Here is a 20,384-nt window from a genome sequence, read left to right on the forward strand (position 1 = left end):
CTCAAGTCTCTCCATCATGAGGAATAGATAGTTAATCTACCTGTTTCCCTTATTATGATTTATCAGCACTCACTTACTCACTGCCTACTAAAGTCTCAGGCACCAGGGAAACAAAGATAAATAAGAATTGATCATGGTCCACCTAGAGGTGGCCATCAAGTGGGGGTGTTCAGACATGAATACCAGTTAATGAAAATAACAGAGTGGAAGTGCAGAGGGCCAATTGATTAAGGGAGGGAAAAAGAAGAGAAGACTTCAATAACAACTCTTTGTGTGTCAGCTCAGAGATGTCAGTAGAAGTTCACCCCACTGAGATGAGAATAAAAAGGACAATTGATTATGTGGGAAATTCTGAATTGAGTTTTTGACTTATATTTTAAATATGGAATGATAGATCTGTTAGACTAGTAGTTCCCAAGTAAGTTTGTGGATTTTTGTTGGTGGCTTTGTAGACACTTGTTAAAATACAGATTGCCTGGAAGTACTATAGAGATTTTGATAGATTAAATCTAGGTCGGATATAGGAATATATGTTCTGAAATAGCTTCTCAGATGATTCTGATAATCAAAATTTACTTCAATAAAGATCTAGGAGTGAGAAGACAGATGGTATTTGGAGTCACAAATGGATAAGATTACTCAGATATGATGGATAAGATTACTCAGAAAAATCATGGAGAGGGAGCAAAACACAAGACAAGAAGTAAGCAGATGAAGAAACAGCAAAGAAAATAAAAAGGAATATACTGTTTCCAAGAGCTAGGATGTGTATTTACCTAGTCTCCTAACTCTTAGAATAGTAATCCTCATTTCTGAATCCATATGGAAAAAAAGAGTGTAGAATAAAAATCTTTAGACTTCTAATTGTGATTTGGCTTTATTCCAAAAAGGATTAATCAAGTTTCAAATCCACCCTATCTCAAAAAAATTTTCTTCTACTTATGGAGGAGGTATAATCACAAAATCTTTAGGAGAAACAAAAATTAACCATCTTGAACTGAGAAAAATGAAGAAAGTATCATAAAAGAAAGCTATAATATTAACCAGAATTTGTAAACAAAAAAAAATGCCCCACTGTACACTTACTAGATGGATTAGGATATTTAATTTATTGAAATAACCCTTATAATAGAGAACTAAAACTATTATAGTCTCTCAGGAACAAACCCTTCTGTTCTTAGCCATTCTTATTTATTTTGTTATTAATGGTGCTGTGATCATTGCATCTTCTACTCCTAGGTGGCTAAAAACTTATGTTAATGGAAACATGTACTATTATAAAATGGAACAAAATGGTAATTATATAACCTGACTTGTTTAAAAAAATTAATTGCCTTTTTAAAAACTCATATTCCATGATAGAATAACTTTGGCTGGGTGCAGTGGCTCACACTTATAATCCTAGCACTTTGGGAGGCCAAGGCAGGAGGATCACTTGAGCCCAGGAGTTTGAGACCACCCTGAGCAACATTGTAAGACCCCATCTCTACAGAAAAATTTAAAAATGAGCTAGGCGTGGTGGTACATGCCTGTAGTCCTAGATACTCAGGAGGCTGAGGCCGGAGAATCACCTGAGTCCAAGAGTTTGAAGTTATAGTGAGCTGTGTGTGATCACTCCACTGCAGTGTGGCCTGAGTAAGACAGTGAGTCCTATCTCTAGAAGGAAAAAAAGGAAAGAGAAGAGAGCAGAGGAGGGGAGGGGAAGGGAGGGGAGGAGAGGAGGAGGGAAGGCAGGAAGGTAGGCAGGCAAGCTTTGTTGATCCTACAGAATTTAAAAAATATATACAGTATTGAAATTTATTTAGGTGTGCAGTTCTTGTTCAATTTTCTTTTTTAAATGGCTGAGTGAGACTAGAATGTACTCATTCTCCTTTAAAGTTCCAGCTATCCCTTTATGCAAGTCAACTACAAGATCATTTCGGTAATTATGTAATCTACGTTTCATATAGTATTCTTCATTTCGCTGATCAAGTGTAGATTTTTCAAGAACTCAGTGAACAGTGGTCAATAGTGGTTATAATATGTTTAACTTTGGATGTACTGCATTAAAGGTAGTTTTTAAAAAGTCTTCTAAATTAACAGAGTCTAACTCGTTCCTTTATGAATTTCCTTCTGCAGTCAATCAGAGTCATGTCTCCTGGGCATGCCAAGAGCTTTCCTGTGTTGGGGTCTCTGCTCACACCACACTTGCTGTCAATGTCAATGTCTTCATTCGCTCATGACATTTGGGTTTTGTTGAGGCCATCTGTCTACAGTGCTCAGCCCAGGCCCCATCTCCTGTGGAACGCCACTTTCACCACTTGAACCCTTGTGCAATCACTTTTTCCACTGAATTGCTGTAGCTAACATTGCCCATATAATTTATTTGGCTGTTAGCATGTGTTTCTTTCCATTGACATTTATACCTATATCTTGTCATTACAGATTGATCTTAAGCCTCTTGCAATTTAGAGACATTATGGACTATGTCCTGATCCCCTGATCCTATTATTAATATGATATCTTACATGTAACAACTGTTAAATAAATGCTAGAATGGTAATTGTTTTCATATAGACATGTGCAACTAGGAACATATTATTCAAATACATGAATTAAAGCATCTTGTAAAAATAATGTGAATTATATTGATACTTATACATTTCTGAGGTAACGTTAATTCAGGGAAATATTGGGGTCATTTTTTGCAATTTATTGAAGAGATCTATAAACATGAAAGTCAGCAAAATGCTGGAAAATTTCAAGAGAAGTATTGCCATTCTGCTCCCACTTGAGGACCTTTGCATATGCTTTCTGCTCTGACTGTAATACTCTTTCTCTAAATATTGTACTCATTCAGAGAGGCAAAACCACCCTATCTACAATATCAGCTCTTTCCTCACTGTTTCTTTATCCTGTTTACTTTCGATAGTACTTTTCACTATCCAACCAGCATTATATCCCTGTTTGTTTAATGTCTTTCTCACTTACTACTAGAATATAAGCTCCGTAGGGGCAGAGACTTTTTCTTGCTAACAGTTATATCTTCTACATCTAGAATAGTGCCTGATTCTTAGTAAGTGCTCAGAAATACTTTTGAATGAATTTGTACTGTAGAGCAAATAGAAAGCTCAATTTTTTGTGTATATTCAATTTAAGAAAATGTAATTGAGCATAAAGAGTTTCAAAGAGAAGCATCTGAAGTAATTGAGGGAGTAGTAGAATGTTTTCTAAAATTATTTAACTTATAAAAACAATTTCTGGGTACACACATGGTAAATGTTAGTCAAATTATAAAATGTAATAATTAAGTTAAAATAGGCATGTTTATCAAATCCTGGTTTTATCACAGGCATTCTTTAAAGTTTTTTTGACAAGTCAAAGAATATTATTTTATGTAGTAGGTAATAAATATGGAACTCCCTTATTAATATTTTTATATATTTCAAAAGAGTTTAAAGGGAAGTTTTGCTAAAAATTATAATTAAGAATTTAATAAACAATACAAAGTTAGAAATATTTCTAACTTTGGAAAATAACACCATGGATTTCCACTGTTTTGCTTCATCCTAACAGGAGTTGCAGAGCTTATTATTGTTCGTTGATATGAGTTCCAAGACTGTCAGATACCCCAGTTGAACCTTAATTTTGAAACAATGAACTGTCAGTAACCCTGGGAATGAAGGCTTCTCCAAATATGGACATAGGAGTATTTGGTAGATGTATTTGGAGTCTAAAAGTAACCCTAGATATTCAACATAGAGAGTCATCTGACCTAAGCTACAGAGGAACTCTGGAAAACCCAAGCTGTGCCCATAGGCTTCAGTGCCTCCTTGTCTTTTAGTCCCAAAGGAATGCTTTCTTCTGTTCAAATATCTCCCACTCCCGTCCCAGCACTTCCTTCAGGAGTAAGATACCCATCATGAAAATTGCTTGGTCTATAAATTCACTTCCTCCTCTTTCTTCTCCCTGCTGCCTTTAATGCTCATTGTTGTCACTTTCCCTGAAGAGATTTGTTTCTACTTGAAGACAGAATATGGTTTATATGTTTGACCTTTGTGCCAAGCTTTGATTCCGAGGCATTTGGCACATGTGTGTGCAGTGCCTGGAAAGCAGCTTGCTCACGATATGATTTAGTAGAGATTTATTTCTTTGCTTCTGTATTATCCTACTTACGTTAAGACTTCTCCCCTATATCCAAGGAACAAAGGCTCATAATGATCCAGTCTTTTTGTGTTACTGTTTCTAGTTCATGATTTTAGTAGCATGATTGAAACTAGAATATACTTTTATATTTTCTCCTTTGATCTCTGCCTCTTTGGAGTTTTGTCAGACATCAAGGCAAATAAATCAGACCCACCACTGCAAACCCATCTGCTTCCAGGGACATGTTAGCAATCCACTTTGCAATGTTTTACCATCCAACATAGAACTAAAGGAGTATCCTTGTGGAGTAAGAATAGAAGGAACATTCTAAGGTAAAAATTGTTCAGCTCTGAGTCATTTATCTGCTGACTGATTGTAGCTAGGGATGGTCTACATTGTCATTTTTAATGACAATAACAGATTGGCATGGTACTTGCAAATTTGAAATGATTTTGTGGTAGATGTAAAGTAAAAATGCATCTTATGCTTTGTACTTGACAATAGGGCTTAATAAGAAAAGATGCCATCGTTGTTTTTAAAATATGGCAAATCAGGATGTAGACAAGGTGTTCATTTGTCAGGATATTACTTTTACACTTGTGCTGCTGCTAAGGTTCTATTTGAAAACAGTCTTCCTCATCCTCACTAAAATACCTTTCTAGCTGTTGACAGCCCAGAAATTGTTTCATAAAAAAATAATAGGCTATGGTCATCCAAATCTGTCTTCCTAATACTTGTTGACACTTGTGTGCTGCATTCGTTTCTTTCTCACAACAAGTAAGTCAGTGATGATTTTCTTGAAATAGGAATTAAGAGAATTGTAAACATGTCAGGCTATATAAGTTATACTGGAAGAACAGCTTGTGTAATACTCTTGATAGCCTCTAAATTGAACTCACATTAAAATGATCAAAAGTTAATCAAGCTGTTTACCATACCTCCTAGAATTGGTTTTAAACTGATCTTCACCAAGCTAAATTATATCCTCTGTTGGACCATTAATTTTATTCACTAGAGATTGAAGTCTTTTTTTGAGGATAAGTTTAGTCTTATGACTTAATGGTTTAGAAATTAAAGAGAATCCTTGAGATTTAGTTTCTGTGTGGTAGTAGTATCAGGTTTGTGGGGTATAGGATATAAAACTGAACTTCTCAGACTTTGTTATAAACCTGTCACTACTTTGTGGTCTGAATCAGCTTTGTGCATGGCCCAGCCTGACTAAGGCAGGAGAAAGGAAGATCTCAAGGACTTTGCCTGTAAGTTACCTTTTGGTGTTGATGGTCCAGAGGGAGGCATGCACTTTCGATGGTGGTATTTGTCCTTTCCTTAACCGTGACTGCAATCCTTCTCTAATCCTTAGAAGCTAAATTCTAAAGTAGTAATTGAAATTATGACTGCTCTGGAAAATTTAACTTCTACTCCACCTTGTCCTTCTTCTACTTCTTCTGACTATGTCTGTATACATCTTTCTCTACTGTATAGGTTATATGCAAAGCTGGGGCCAGAGTGTGTATCAGTTGATAGAAACAGTACTTTATCCACTTTTTCTTTTGCTAATGGATTGCTACAAACAAAGATAATTTGGGACACTAAGATGTGTGATAGGAAATTAAACAGGATGTGTATGCTTTACTATACCCTCATGCCGTAAATCTCTAGGGGAATTTGTTTCATAATCATAATGTTTATGATACCTCCCCAAACAGTTATTTATTGTTTAGAGTGCACAAATACAGAAGATTGTCTAAAATATTTATACACCAAAAAACTTAAACAGCTAAGTAATGAAATTTTCTTAAGGAAAGGTGGAATAATTATTAATAATAATATGTATTTATTTAACAAGTATTCAATTTATCCTAGGCAACGTGCTAAGCACTTTCATACATTATTTTATTCTAAATAACACTATGCATTTGGTATTATCATTCTATTTTACAGATGAGAAACTAAAGGTTAGCAAGATTAAATAACTTGTTTGAGATCCTATAGGTATTAAATGAGGAAAGCAGGAATCAATGAATTTGGCTCCAAAGCCACTAAAACATCATATTGGACTCTGAGGAGCAGAATAGGAGATGCATCTCTGAGAAGTAAATTGTGGGGCAAGTTGTGATTCTAAATATAGGTGAAGTAGCTGCCCGGGAAGGAATGATTTCTTCCCTCTTCTCATCCTGGAGACAGTTGGCAGGATTTAGGGAGTCACTGCTTATGGGAGCCTTCAAAGAAAATGACCTCGTATCAGTTTTGGTCGTGCTATAAACTGTTTTTAGCCATATAAAAATAAAATGTTTTCACATGAAACTCTTTCACTCCAGATATTTAGATGGAGAATTATTTGGACTCTTTTTGTTCTTCCTCACTGTTCATTTTATTTCTTATAAAGATTGACCACTACAATTGGAGTTAAATCTAAAAAGAAAGGAATTAATATTGAAGAGAAAAATTGTTTAGGCTTCCTTTTGGAAACTGTTAGATTTGGTGACTCTGACTCAAATATTTGTTGAATGAGTGAGTGAGTGAATTTGGAGGATTATGTGCGGATCCTAAAATATGTACTGTTTCTGCTCTCACCTGTCATAGGTAATTGGGAGGTGGATTAACTTTAGCTTTTATTTCAAAAACACAATTATTTCTTTTAATTTTCATTAGTCTAGTATATAATTTCATTCCTATTAATGGGTTTATAAAAATCTATTATACCTCTTGACACTTACTCATATGAAAGGAATCAGTGAACAAGGTAGCAAAATAACTTAGTTATAAAGTGAAATTCCAGAAATTATTGCTTTAGCCAACCGAGAGCAATAAACAAGAAGCAAACTCTATGAACATACATGTATGTACAAAGCATTGAAAAGTAATCCTAGGAAGGGAAATGTTATGCAATAAGGAAAAGTTGGTGATTCTGTTTTCATTTGATTTTGCTCCTTTATTTCTTAAACAAGGAAGATCATGTAGCATAGAAAAAAATTACTCAGTATTATGCATATTTACTTCCTGGAAATTTTTGATCAATTTTTGTTTCCCTGAATCAAACTACTGGTACCATTTAAACACAGCATGATGCTCAATGTGTAAGCAGTTTCTGGGAAATATAGTCCAGTGATTTCTTTCTGTTAAGGTTCTCATAAGTATAGAAAGAGTTACCATGTGGGTGACTGGGCATGTTTGCCGCTGAAATAGTTCAGCAGTGGCAGCAGTAATGTTTTCACTGGTCATCTTTCAAGTAGTTTATGTATGGAAACTATTACTATACAGAAAAAGAACTTTCCCATTGGAGAAAAGCTGGGCAGTGAAAACTTTGGTCTACCTGGTTACCATATTTTCATACTTATACTCCAGACCAGATAAAACAAATATTTCATAATGTATCTCTTTATACATTACCTTTAAAACTTAACTTTGTTCTGTATCCCCATCCTACCCCAAATGTCTTTATCATTAGAAACTACATTCACCTTGACAAATATAAACTTTCCTTTTATGGGAAAGTTAGGTATCGTTTTTGAAAGTTAAGTATCCTTTTACCTAAGTTATGGTGCTTTTTTTTTTAAAGGTCTATTTTAATTCAGTTTTAGTATTCCATTCCTGTAAGCCATCAGAATTTCCTCTGGATTGATTTATAATATGTCTGGTGTTTGCTAGCAAATTTGGAACTTTTCAGTTTGCTTCCTTTCTTTCTCTACATGATATAAGATCTAATTACCACCCAGCATGAAATAGCAGCTAAAATGAAAAAGACAGCAAGAGAAGGTACTGGCTTAAGTTAGAGCAATCAACTACCCCCTTCTTGTATCCTTCTCAGCTGTAAGGAGAAAGGGAAATAGCACTCATTAAAGTAACTCATATATTAATCATTTTTTCCTTTCTAGATTTGAGATTGAAAGAGAGGGGATTTGTTCAAATCTTTATGGAGACAAGTCATTAAACAATGCTTTTAATTTACAGTTAGTAATCTTGGATGTTTCTTTGAATTGTACAAAATATTTTCACCATCAGGGTTGCTAGAAGTAGTCTCATCTTATTTTCTTGACATTAAAACAGATAAACGTTTCCAGGAATAAAATAAAATCAAGTGAATGATTAATCATTTTTATAAGGCTTAGCATTTTACTCAATTTTTAGCTTTTGGTTCCTGAATCTGTCTAAAAAATCTCTAGGTTTATCTTTAAAGCATATGTCATCTTAATATAGTAGCTTGTAAGCTTTTTGTTTTGTGGAGTGGGTGAGTTGTATAACTGACCTAACGGGGGCTAAGGTTGATAATATTTTTACTTTTTAAATGACTGTGGTCTGAGTTTTTATTTTTCTGATTGTCATATTTAAAAATTAAATAGTTTGTGGTATTAGGTGGGTGTGAAGATATACATACTCTGCTGTTGTTTGGAATATGTATTGGTACAACTCTGGAGAGAGAGTACTTCTTGAAAGTGCAAATTGAAAGTGCAAATATCTTTTGACCTAGCAATTCAAGCTCAAAGAACATGAGCTTGAACATGTTTGAAAGACATATATATAAAAATGTTCCTTGTGATATTGTTACATAAATAGAACAAATATTAAAAATGCAGTAATTAATGGAAGAATGTCAAATAAGTTATGATATATCTATATACAGATGTACCTAAGTTTTTAGTAGCTGCTGCTAAAGAAAATAAACTACATTTGCATGTCTTGATTAGGAACATTCTATAAGTTGTTCTATTAAGTAAAAGATTCCTGCAAACCATAATGGGCAGGGAAAAAAAAAATAAAAGGAACAGATAGTTTCCTTCAGTTTCTGTCTATGGAGAGGTGTGTATACAATGTCCCTACCTTCCTACACCCCCACACATACACATACATACACACTCATAGATCTATAGATAGATGGGTGAAAGGGTATAAAAGAAGCTATTGGTAGCATTTATCTCTGAGGAATGGGACTATGGGGTCTGGGTTAGAAGAAATGTTTTAGTGGGGGGGGTTGCTGTTTACCTTTTTTATGATGTTTGAATTGTTTACTGTACATATATTACTTTTCATAATTAAAACATTTTTTAATTTAATAACTAGTTTGGGTTTTTTTCGTTTTTAGGACTCAGCCCAGGAGAGTGTTATTACTCGAGATATTCATCGTACGTTTCCTGCACATGATTACTTTAAAGATACTGGAGGAGATGGTCAGGACTCACTGTATAAGATCTGCAAGGTAGGGCTACAATATCACTTTTTCCAAATTAAATCATGGGGCTATCTTTTAGGAACCATTTAAAGATTTTTAGATTGTTTTCTGTCTTTATTTCTTATTTGCACTATACTGCGTTCTCTGCTTTACACATACACTACCAGATCTTCAGTACTGCATCCAGAAGGTGACTCTTTTTGGCTGCTTGTTCCCCACCTCCACATGAGCGTGGCTCTCCTCCTAGCAGGAAAGGAACAGAAGGGCCTCTCCAGCTGTGTTGTGAAGGCTCAGAGGAGTCCCAGATGCCCTTTTGACAAGATAATATAGCACTTGTCTCGATTTTTTTTTTTGACAATAGGCAAGTGTAAGAATCAATGTGGGGCCTGTTGTTGAATACTGGCAAGTTCTCTGATGTGGTTGATGTATTCTGAGTTATGTCACATCGTACATCTTTGTGCAGTTTTTGTGTCCCATTTTGAGATCTTTCTTCTCCCTCTTTATTAGTAAGTAGGCTTGGGGAGAAAACAACCTGTTTCCTGATTTTCACCAAATGTGCTCTGCTTAGATACGAAAGATTCTGTTTCTGTCAGAGGAGAATAACTATTAATTTTTCAAGCTTATATGCAGAATGGAGTGTGGTGGGTATACTCACATTGCTTCCATCTACCATTCTAGTAGATATTGTTAATGAATAATGAACTACCCAAAAATCTGATTATAATATTGAGAAAAAGGCAAACACGGCTATTTTATAAGTTAGATAACCAGTTCTTGAATAATCAAATTTAGCCTTTTTAATGAGTAGAAAATATTAGCCAGTATGTAGTCAGAGATATACTCACAAACCTATTTCATTTTATATTTACTATTTAAAAAAAGCAAGCACTTATAAAAAGCACTCGCCTACATATTCTAGCCAAGTAAATTTGGTGTTTAATTCTGCGAATGACACAGCTTTCATTAAAGTCCTTCTTGCATGTTGGTGGTTTTGCCCTCTTCTTACTCCTGTCTTTTTTATTTTTCTTTCTCCCTCTCTCACATTATTTGTTCTAACTATTTTAGAAGATTATAAATATACACTGATCAGAAATCTATTGTTATATGACTGTATCATTCAGAGCTAGAGATACATAAGTAACTTACAATCTGAGAGCATACTGACCTCTGGAAAATAATACATCATCTACTTTGAAAAGTACCAAAGACCATTGGACAATGCAAGAAAATGTATAATATATTTGTTACATGCTTGAAAAAGGCAAAGTTTAATTATTTAAAATTTTTTGCTGCCACTTTGAAATTCTGCAAGCTAAATAAATTCTGACTTATGTAAAGAAGAGGAAAATTTATATAGTTTCTAAGTTTATTTAGAAGGGTCTGACTTATGGCATATGGAACAACATTTTTCCCCTAGCATTTAGTATATTTTTAGCTAGTCAGTGATTTTCCCCTTAGTTTTTTTCTAATTGATACTAGATATTTTCTTCATATAACTAAAGCAGATGGTTCTAATATGCTTATAGCTTCTGACTTAAAATTTTGCTCCATTGTAGTAAAAATAGTATTTGCCTTATTATATAATATTCAAAGGGGAACTATCTGAAACATTACTAAATACAAAAATAATAGTTACATTTGGCACCTTTAAATAGTTGGTACTCTTTGGTTTACTGTTGGAAATAATAATTTAACCTTGAGTTCATTACAAAATATTCATTAATACATTTACACAGCTCATGTAGCTATTTTAGATTATCACTGTACATTTTACTACATGATTAGATAGTTTTTAAGCCCTTTCTGAGAAGAATATTATAAAATGTAGATCTAAGATACTTTATTATAGACAAGTAGCCAATTACACAATTTTGTGCAGATGTAGAAAACAAATAAATGAAATCATATTCAAGATATTAAATAAAAATTATTAAGGCTTTTAATATTGTACTAAAATATACGTACATAAAAATAATTTCACAACAATCTTTGATAATGGAGGTGAGCAGAGAGATATGTATCAGCAAAAGTTGGAAACATTTGCTGGGCCCCTACTGTGTGGACCACCTGGTTTGTGACTGAATGAATTCCGTCTCCTCTTGATCTGCTATTGTTTAACTGTCCAGTGCTCATGCCAGGAAACCTTGAGTGGTGGTGATAACTCCTAAATAGGATAGCATACTTATATGTAAAATTTAGAATTAAATGTTCTTCTCAAGATTCTGTGTTCACTTTCCTTTCCTATTTATTTCTAATTTGAGCCATAGTCTTTTACTTTATGACCCCTCTGCCCATATTCCCAAAAGCTGCTTATCTGTAACCTTTAAGGCCACTGAGTACAGTTTACTCCTAACATTGTTATTTCTAGAATAATAACTATGATAATACCTCATACCCAGCAATATCCCTTTGAGTTTCCATTCTGGATATCCTGCACAGACCCGAATTAACATTAATAATACCTTGATGTTATGTTAGCCACTTTGTCATGTAATCTTTAAATAAGGACAGTTTTGCTTTTTCATTACCAATCCTTTTTCTTTTTCTTTTTCTTTTTCTTTTTCTTTTTCTTTTTCTTTTTCTTTTTCTTTTTCTTTTTCTTGTCTTACTGCACTGACCACAACCTCCAGTATAGTGTTAAATGAAGTTAAGTAAAAATGAAGCAATGATAGGAGACATCCTTCTTTTGCTCCTGATTTTAAAGAAAATGCATCTAATGATTTACCACTAATAATGGTGCTTCTTAGTCACATCAACAACATAATTATAGACCTTTATTAAAATACAGTGCCTTCCATGTGTTAAAATAATTTCATATTTGTAGAGTGCTTTCACATATATTTCCTCATTTATTTCTGACAATTCTTCGTCAGTGGAGCCTATAGTAGAGATACAATATGCTGTGCTCTTAAATTGAGCAGAAATTATTAAGAGAATTTCAGTTACAATAAGTTTAGAAGTCAACTCTGGTTTCAAGGATATAACAGTCTGACTCTGTAGTTGAAAAGTTGAAAAGTGGCTTTGGTGAAATGATAAATGATCTAAACTGTCAGATTAGAGGGAAGACTGTTAAAAACTTACTGTCATGTTTTAATGGTCCTGTCAATTCCAGTTTTGCCTCTTAATATCTTTTTCAGAGTAGGAGGAAATGGAAATGGTTCAAAGCTTCTTCTTTTGTCATAAATTTATATGGGGAAAGTTGAGCTGAAAGTATAATAGTAGAATTCATAAGTTTCTGCAAATGAAAAGGTTTTCAAATTTATAGTTTTATGCAAATGAAAGGTTTCTGCAAATGAAAAGTTTTGGTCCTTCCCTCTTTCCTTCCCTGTCTTTCTTATTAGTTAGGTCAATAACATATTTTAAAAGAGTGTTCTTGAAAGGAGGAAAAATATACTACCACCTCAAGTGTCTTTAGCACTTTTATAATTTACATGTGATATAAAAATCTGTTTTAAGTTTGGAGACAGGTTGATATAGATAGGTTGGATTGGGCATCAGGAGATCTGGTTCTAGTTTTGGTTCTTCCACTAAGCAGGTCTAAGACTTTGGGAAAATTACTTTTTGGATTTCCTCATCAGTAAGAGTGTGGAGTATGATAAGATTGTTCCAGTTCCAATTTGCTATGATTCTAAGTATTTAAATTTTTTTCCCTAAATATAACAGATGAATGAAGAATTTAATAGTTAAGTCCTGTGTCAGTTATTACCTGTCTGTCAATACCAAAGCTATAAAGGAGTCTTCTTTAACCTGAAGACTTTACCTGGCTTTGTGTTATTGCATTTGAGTCTGTCACATCAGTATGCCCAGTTAGTGGTTTACTTTTAGATATGCATCTCTTTATAAGACCTAAGACCAGTCAGGCATAGTAATCAGATAAAATATTATTCACAACAGTATAGATAGAAGTGACTTTTGGTATGCAATTTAATTTGTGCATAATGCTTTTTCTAATTTTTTGATTAGAACAACTGCTTTCTGAAAAAGAGGATACTGCTGTGAATTTAATTGGAAAGATTAGATATATTACAGGAAGATCAATGCCTTTGTTCATCCGGATTAGTAATTTGATAGTATAATGGTTTGTGGGAGGACAAAAATAAACTTAACCCTTGTTTTATCAAATATTTTTATCAAAAAAGATTGGATTTATTATAAAAGCTAGAACATTTCAGGTAATATTTTGATATTAATGAGTGATCTGCACAATTTTGAAGAATGCAAATGATCACTAACTCTTAAAATGAGATATCATATATTATTTATATTGTTTTCTAGACTTAGTTGAAAACCTAGAAAACAATATAAATAATATTGCTTAGGGAGTATTTGTGGTTATGTGATGAATTATTTTTCACTTAGTTGATAGTATTTTCAATTCAATTTTCTAGCTATTTGACTACTTTTAATTCAACCCTCTTCCTTGGGTGCCTGAATGAGCTCTAGTTTAAATGGCAGTGGTTTTTAATGAATTATAGTCCAGTGTTCTTTACTCTGCATAGCCCAATTTACCTGTGAGCAATCTGTGGAAGTCCTCCTACTCATGTCTTTGGAATTGCGTTGGCTTCAGAATGAGGGCTATTTGTTATGGAATGATAGGTGTTCTTGCATCAAATGGACCCAAAAGGATTTAGTTTGGAACAACTCCTTGGGGTACTCAGGAAGCCCTTGTGTCTCCTCCCTCTCCCTTGAGTTTCTAGTGAGCTGCTTTGAATTATGGCAACCTTCCAAACATGGGCTGCTGAGGAATCCTTTGAGCTCCTGGGGCCACCTACTTTGCCAGCACATCTTAATGAGCAGTGAATTAAGTGGTTTCAGCAGGTCTTCAAGGACAGCAATGTATTCTCAAAGCAAATTAACTTCCTTAAGGAAAAATGAATTCTTTTAAGTCTTACAAGATTTCCAGAACCATTCTAGTGTTTTGATCAACATAATGACAACAATAATAGTAGAAACTTGCGAAGCCCTGTGGTTTACAAAGCACTTCTGTACATGTTATTTGACCCCCATAGTTAACACCATAGGGCATGTAGAATTTCCCTTATTTTATGGATGAAACCCAGAGAAATTAAATTATTGGCCCAAATTACATAGCAGCTAAATGGCAAAGACTAACTTGAATCCAGATCTTAGAACTTAAAATTCTGTACTATTTCTGTAATACTATTATAAATGTATTTATGAATAAAACAGAAAAATTATGATTTATTCAATAGCTCCCAAGTACTAGAGACTATTCCAGGTACTTTTACATGCATCGTGTTTATAGTCTTGACAGTTATTCCAGAAGTAAAATCTATATCTCTGTTCTTATACTTAGGCTAACAAACATCAGGAAGATTAAGCATTTACCCATATCACACAGATAAGAAATTATGAAACTGATATTCCTTTTAGGGCAGGTATATCTCACTCCAGAGTCCATGTTTTTTTGTGGCTTTTCTCAGTGTTAGGGCAGCTGTTTCTCAGTGTTAGTGTTTAAACAGCAAGTGAATCTTAGCATCATTATCATAAATTAAATCCAAAGAGCTAGAAAATATATTTTTGTTAAGCTAAATACTAAAGTGCAAAGAAGAAAATGACTTTATATTCCCTATACATGCAAATGTCTTGTTAAAAAAATAATAATAATAATAAATAGATTAGTAGGGTCTTCACCAATGTACTTGATGTTACTCAGACTCCTAGGCAAGGTTAATGTTTTAATTATTATTTTCTGGAACAGCTAATGCAAGATTACTTGGAAGATAGACCAAAGACATGCTTAGGGGCACCACAAAAGAAAAATGAATTCATTGTTAATGATTTCATCCAGAATGTTATAATCTGAAATCCTAGAAAAAAGTTATTTTAATTTTAGCATGCATGTAAATTTTTATTTCTTTTTTAAGATTATTTGAACTACATATGGGGGTTAGCATAGTAATCTCTTTAGTGCTTAGGGTCTTTAAAGGTTTTAATAAGACTCTAGGAACTTCTAATAATGTAATACATAGCAGTTGTATATCACATTTACACACTTTGTCTTGTAGCTAACTGTAAGAAGGCAGAATCTTTTAATTAAAGACTTCATCTTTATAAAGAATAGTTTCTTTAGATTACCTTAGATCTAGTTGTCACCATTAAAAAAACTTTTATTAAAGTATAACATGTGATATACATATCTAGTAAAGTGCACAAATATTTGGCTATCACTCAGTGAGTTTTTACCAAGTGAACACTCCTATGTAAACAATGTAAGATAAAGATATAGAATTTTACTCATGCCCCAGAGTCTTACATAAATTTCCTCAGTCACTACCTCTGCTAAAGGTAACCACCAGTCTGATATCTTCTTTACCCACATATTCAGATTGCCGCTTTATGAACTTTGAAGAATGGACTCACACAATATGGCCTTTGTTGGGTCTGGTTTCTTTTGTCTATGAAACTATGAGATTGATCTATGGTTCATCCATGTTATTGCATTGACTTTGAGATTCATCCATATTGACTATGGATTCTTCCATGTTATTGCATATAGTAGTAGTAGTATATTATTTTCATCGCTGCATAATATTCTGTATGAATATACCACAATATGGTATTCATTCTATTCTTGTTATGCATTGGGGTTGTTTTCAGTTTTTAGCTATTATGAATAATTCTGCTATATATACTCTTGTATTAATAATGTTTTGTTGCACATATGTATGCATTTCTGTTATATATTAGGAATGGAATTTCTGGGTCAAAGGGTATGCATATGTTCAGCTTCCATAGATATTGCCAAATAGGTTTTTGAAATTTTACCATTTACATTTTGACCAACAGATATGTAAGAGTTCTAGTTGCTTTATATTATCACCAACACTTGGTAGACTTTTAAATTTTAACCATTTTGGTGGATGTGTAGTGGTTTCTCCTTGTGGTTTCATATGCATTTCCCTTTTGACTACTGAGGATGAGCACCTTTTCACATGCTTATTGGCCATTAGGATATCCTCTTTCATGACAAAACTGTCTTTTGCTCATTTTTATAATTGAGTTTTCTTTATTATTTTGTGGCTATCAGTCCTTCTTTAGGTATATATGTTGCAAATATTTGCTCTATGGCTTGCTTTTTTATACTCTTAATGATATCTTTTGATAGAAGCTATTAATTTTAAGGAGGTCCAATTTATTAATCTTTTCTTTTAGGGTTAGTGTTTTTGTGTCCTGTTTAAGAATTATTTGCCTAACCCAAAGTCATGAAAATATTCTCTGATGTAATCTAGAAATTTTATGCTTTTACATTTTATATTGAGGACTATGATCCATCTACAATTGATTTTTTGTCCGTGTGAGGCAGAAATCAAGGTTCATTTTTTCCCCTTTATCCATCTCTAGTTGATCCAGCTGTATTGCTGCACATCTCTGTCATAAATCAAATTTACATATGTATCCCCCTGTTTCAGAACCATTGTATTCCATGGAGCTATGTATGTATCTTTGTACAAATACCACACTATTATAATTATAGTAGCTTTATATAAGCTAATAAGAAAATGTCTTATTATCTGGTAGTGTTAGGCCTCCAAATTTGTTTGGCTTTAAAGTTGTTTTTGCTGTCTTGACCTTTTGTATTTCTATAATTTAAAATCAGTGTGTTAGTTTTTGAGGGGAAAAAAAAAAACTTTTAAGATTTTGATTGAGATTCCATTGAATCAGTAGTTTATCACTTTTTTTTTTAAGAAACTGGGTCTTACTGTGTTGCCCCATCTGGAATGCAAGGGCTAATTGTAGGCATGATCATAATGCACTGCAGCTTCAAACTCCTGGTCTCAAGTAATTCCCTGCCTTACCCTTCCCAGTAGCTGGAACTACAGGTGTGCATCACCACTCCCAGTTTACTGGTTTATCAATTGTGTTAGTATTTTCAAAGAACCAACTTTGTCTTTATTTCTTTTATCCATTGCATATTTATTTTCTATTTCATTGCTATATCTGTTCTTGTTTTTATTTCATTTCTTTCGCTTTCTTTGAGTTTAATTTGCTGGGGTTTTTTTTAGCTTTTAATGACAGATGTTTAAATAAATGTTTTTTGAGCCTTCCTCCTCTTCTGGTAGATACACCAAAGACTACAGATTTCTCCTAAATACTGTTTTAGATTAATCTTTACAAAGTTTGTCTCTTTTTTATGAGTTAAGACTCTAACTTTTAAAAATCAACAGAATTCATATATAATTTAGATACAATAAACTATATATCCATTTTTTTCTTTTGTGAAGATAAATGACTTTTTTTTAATTTAGCGTATTATGGGGGTAAAGTGTTAAGGTTACTTATATTGCCCATGCCCCCCTCCTCCCTCGAGTAAGAGCTTCAAGCATGTCCATCCCCCAAACATTGCACATCTTGCTCGTTGTGGTTGTATATACCCGTCCCCTCCACCCCCCCTCCCACCCTCCCGACACCCAATAAATGTTACTCCTATATGTCCACTTAGGTGTTGATCCATTAATACCAATTTGCTGGTGAGCACATGTGGTGCTGGTTTCTCCATTCTTGAGATACTTCGCTTAGTAGTATGGGTTCCAGCTCTATCCAGGAATATACAAGAGGTGCTATATCACCGTTGTTTCTTAAAGCTGAGTAGTACTCTATGGTATACATATACCACATTTTATTAATCCTCTCTTGGATTGATGGGCACTTGGGTTGTTTCCATAGCTTTGCAATTGTGAATTGTGCTGCTGTAAACATTTGAGTGCAGGTGTCTTTTTCATAAAGTGACTTTTGATCTTTTGGGTAGATGCCCAGTAGTGGGATTGTTGGATCAAATGGTAGATCTACTTGTATTGCTTTGAGGTATCTCCATATTGCTTTCCACAGAGGTTGGACTAGTTTGCAGTCCCACCAGCAGTGTAGGAGTGTTCCTCTCTCTCCGCATCCACGCCAGCATTTGTTGTTTGGGGACTTTTTGATAAAGGCCATTCTCACTGGAGTTAAGTGATATCTCATTGTGGTTTTGATTTGCATTTCCCTGATGATTAGAGATGTTGAACATTTTTTTAGTCTGATAAATATTGGCAGATGTTTGATTGGGTCACAATCAAAATACACCACAATCAAGATACCAAACATTTATATAATATCATTTCAAAAATTTCCTCATAACCCTTTGCAGCCACTCTCCCCACCCATGCCCGACCCTAGGCAACCACTTTTCTTCTGTCATTATAGATTAGTTTCTGTTTTCTAGATTTAATATAAGTGGATTATACCATATATTTTGTCTTGCATCAGGCTCCCTTCATATAGCATAATGCTTTTTTAGATTTATCCATGTAGTTCAGTGTTTCAGTAGTGTTTTTTATTGCTGAGTAGTATTTAATTGTGATGTCCTCAGTTTTGATATGTCATGTTTTATTACCATTTAGTTTAAAATGTTTTCTAATTTCCATTGTGATTTCTTCAACCCATTGCATTTGGTGATTTTTATAGGCACTTACCTTCTTTATAGGCACTAAGTTTTGGTGGTTTTTTTGGTCTGTTCTGTCAGTTATTGATGATGTTGTGCTATGATTTCTAAGTGTGATTTTGGACTTCTTTTTCCTTTTAGTTCTGTCAAGTTTTGTTTTATGTATTTTGAGTCATATGTAAAACATCATTAAGTGCATACAAATTTAGTATTGTTACATCTTCATGTTGAATTAAGCTTATCTTTATAAAATGTCTTTCTTTATTGCTAATATGTACTTGGATATCGGTATGGCCACATTTATTTTATTTTGCATTGTATATCTTTTTATAACCTTTTACTTTCAATTGTTTTGGGTCCTTATATTTAAGGTATGTCTTTTGTAAGCATCTTATACAGTAGTTCTCCCTTCTCCACAGGGATAAATTCTAAGACCTCCACTGGATGCCTGAAATCATAGATAGTACCAAACCCCAAATATACTATGTTTTTCCTATGAATAAACACCTATGATAAAGTTTAATTTATAAATTAGGCACAATAAAAGATTATCAATAACTAAATAGAAAATAGAACAATTATAACAATAATACTAGTATTACTACTCTTATACATCAGAACCATTATTAAGAAAAAGAGGATTACTTGAACACAAACGCTAATATCCCATGACAGTTGATCTGATAACTGAGACAGCTACTAAGTGACTAAAAGGTTGGTAGCATATACAGCGTGGATATGCTGAACAAAGGGAAGGTTCATGTCCTGGGCAGGGCAGAGCAGAATGGTGAAAATTTCATTACACTGCCCAGAAAGGTGTGTGATTTAAAGTTTACTAATTGTTCATTTCTAGAATTTTCCATTTAATATTTTCATATTAATGTGGTTGACTGTGGGTAACTGAAGCCATGGAAAGTGAAACCATGGGTAAAGGAGGACTATTATAGTTAGGTTGTATTATTTTAACTAGCTCTACAATCTTGGTTTTTTTATTGAATGTATTTATATTTAACCAAGTTCATGACATACTTGATTTTAAACTTAATATCTACTCTTTCTGCTGTATATGTCCCATATGTTACTTTTTCCTCTTTTCTTACATTCTTCCCCATTTTCAGTCTATAACTATTAGTTATTATAACATTCATTCTTGGCTGATTAGAATCCACTTTAGGTTAGTACGTTTTTTTGAGGCAGGGTCTCACTGTTGTCTAGGCTAGTGTGCAGTGGCATCATCATGGCTCACTGCAACCTCAGACTCCTGTGCTCAAAGTAGTCATTCTGCCTCAGCCTCCCGAGCTGGGACATAGGTGTGCACCACCAAGCCTGGCTAATTTTTCTGTTTTTTTGTAGAGACAGGGTCTTGCTCTTGCTCATGCTCTCAAACTGCATGGCTCAAGTGATCCTACCACCTTGGCCTCCCAAAGTGCTAGGATTACAGGTGTGAGCAACAGCACCCAACCTAGATTAGAGCTTTGATAATTTCCTGGAAAATGCAAGAACCATATATCTCTTTATCCATTTATCATTATCCATTATCCATTTATCACTTTTCTGTTTGTTGTCCTATTACTGTCAGGTGTTTAATTCTGTGCATGTACTAACACCACCCCCATGCACGAAGAATATTATTTTTTTGTTTGTTGGTTATAA

At 33.8% G+C, this 20,384-nt stretch overlaps 1 protein-coding gene across 4 annotated transcripts in view; it reads left to right on the forward strand.

The window, feature by feature from the left end:
• RABGAP1L (RAB GTPase activating protein 1 like) overlaps positions 1-20,384 on the forward strand; it is a 689,918-nt gene that overhangs the window by 404,980 nt on the left and 264,554 nt on the right. For all 4 annotated transcript variants that reach the window (XM_076000395.1, XM_012765066.3, XM_012765067.3 and 1 more), the window contains one exon: positions 9,206-9,319. In XM_076000395.1, coding sequence (XP_075856510.1) covers positions 9,206-9,319 — 114 coding nt within the window. The remainder of the gene's footprint in view (positions 1-9,205; positions 9,320-20,384) is intronic.

This window comes from Microcebus murinus, chromosome 2, assembly GCF_040939455.1.
Source record: "Microcebus murinus isolate Inina chromosome 2, M.murinus_Inina_mat1.0, whole genome shotgun sequence".
Lineage (NCBI taxonomy): Eukaryota > Metazoa > Chordata > Mammalia > Primates > Cheirogaleidae > Microcebus > Microcebus murinus.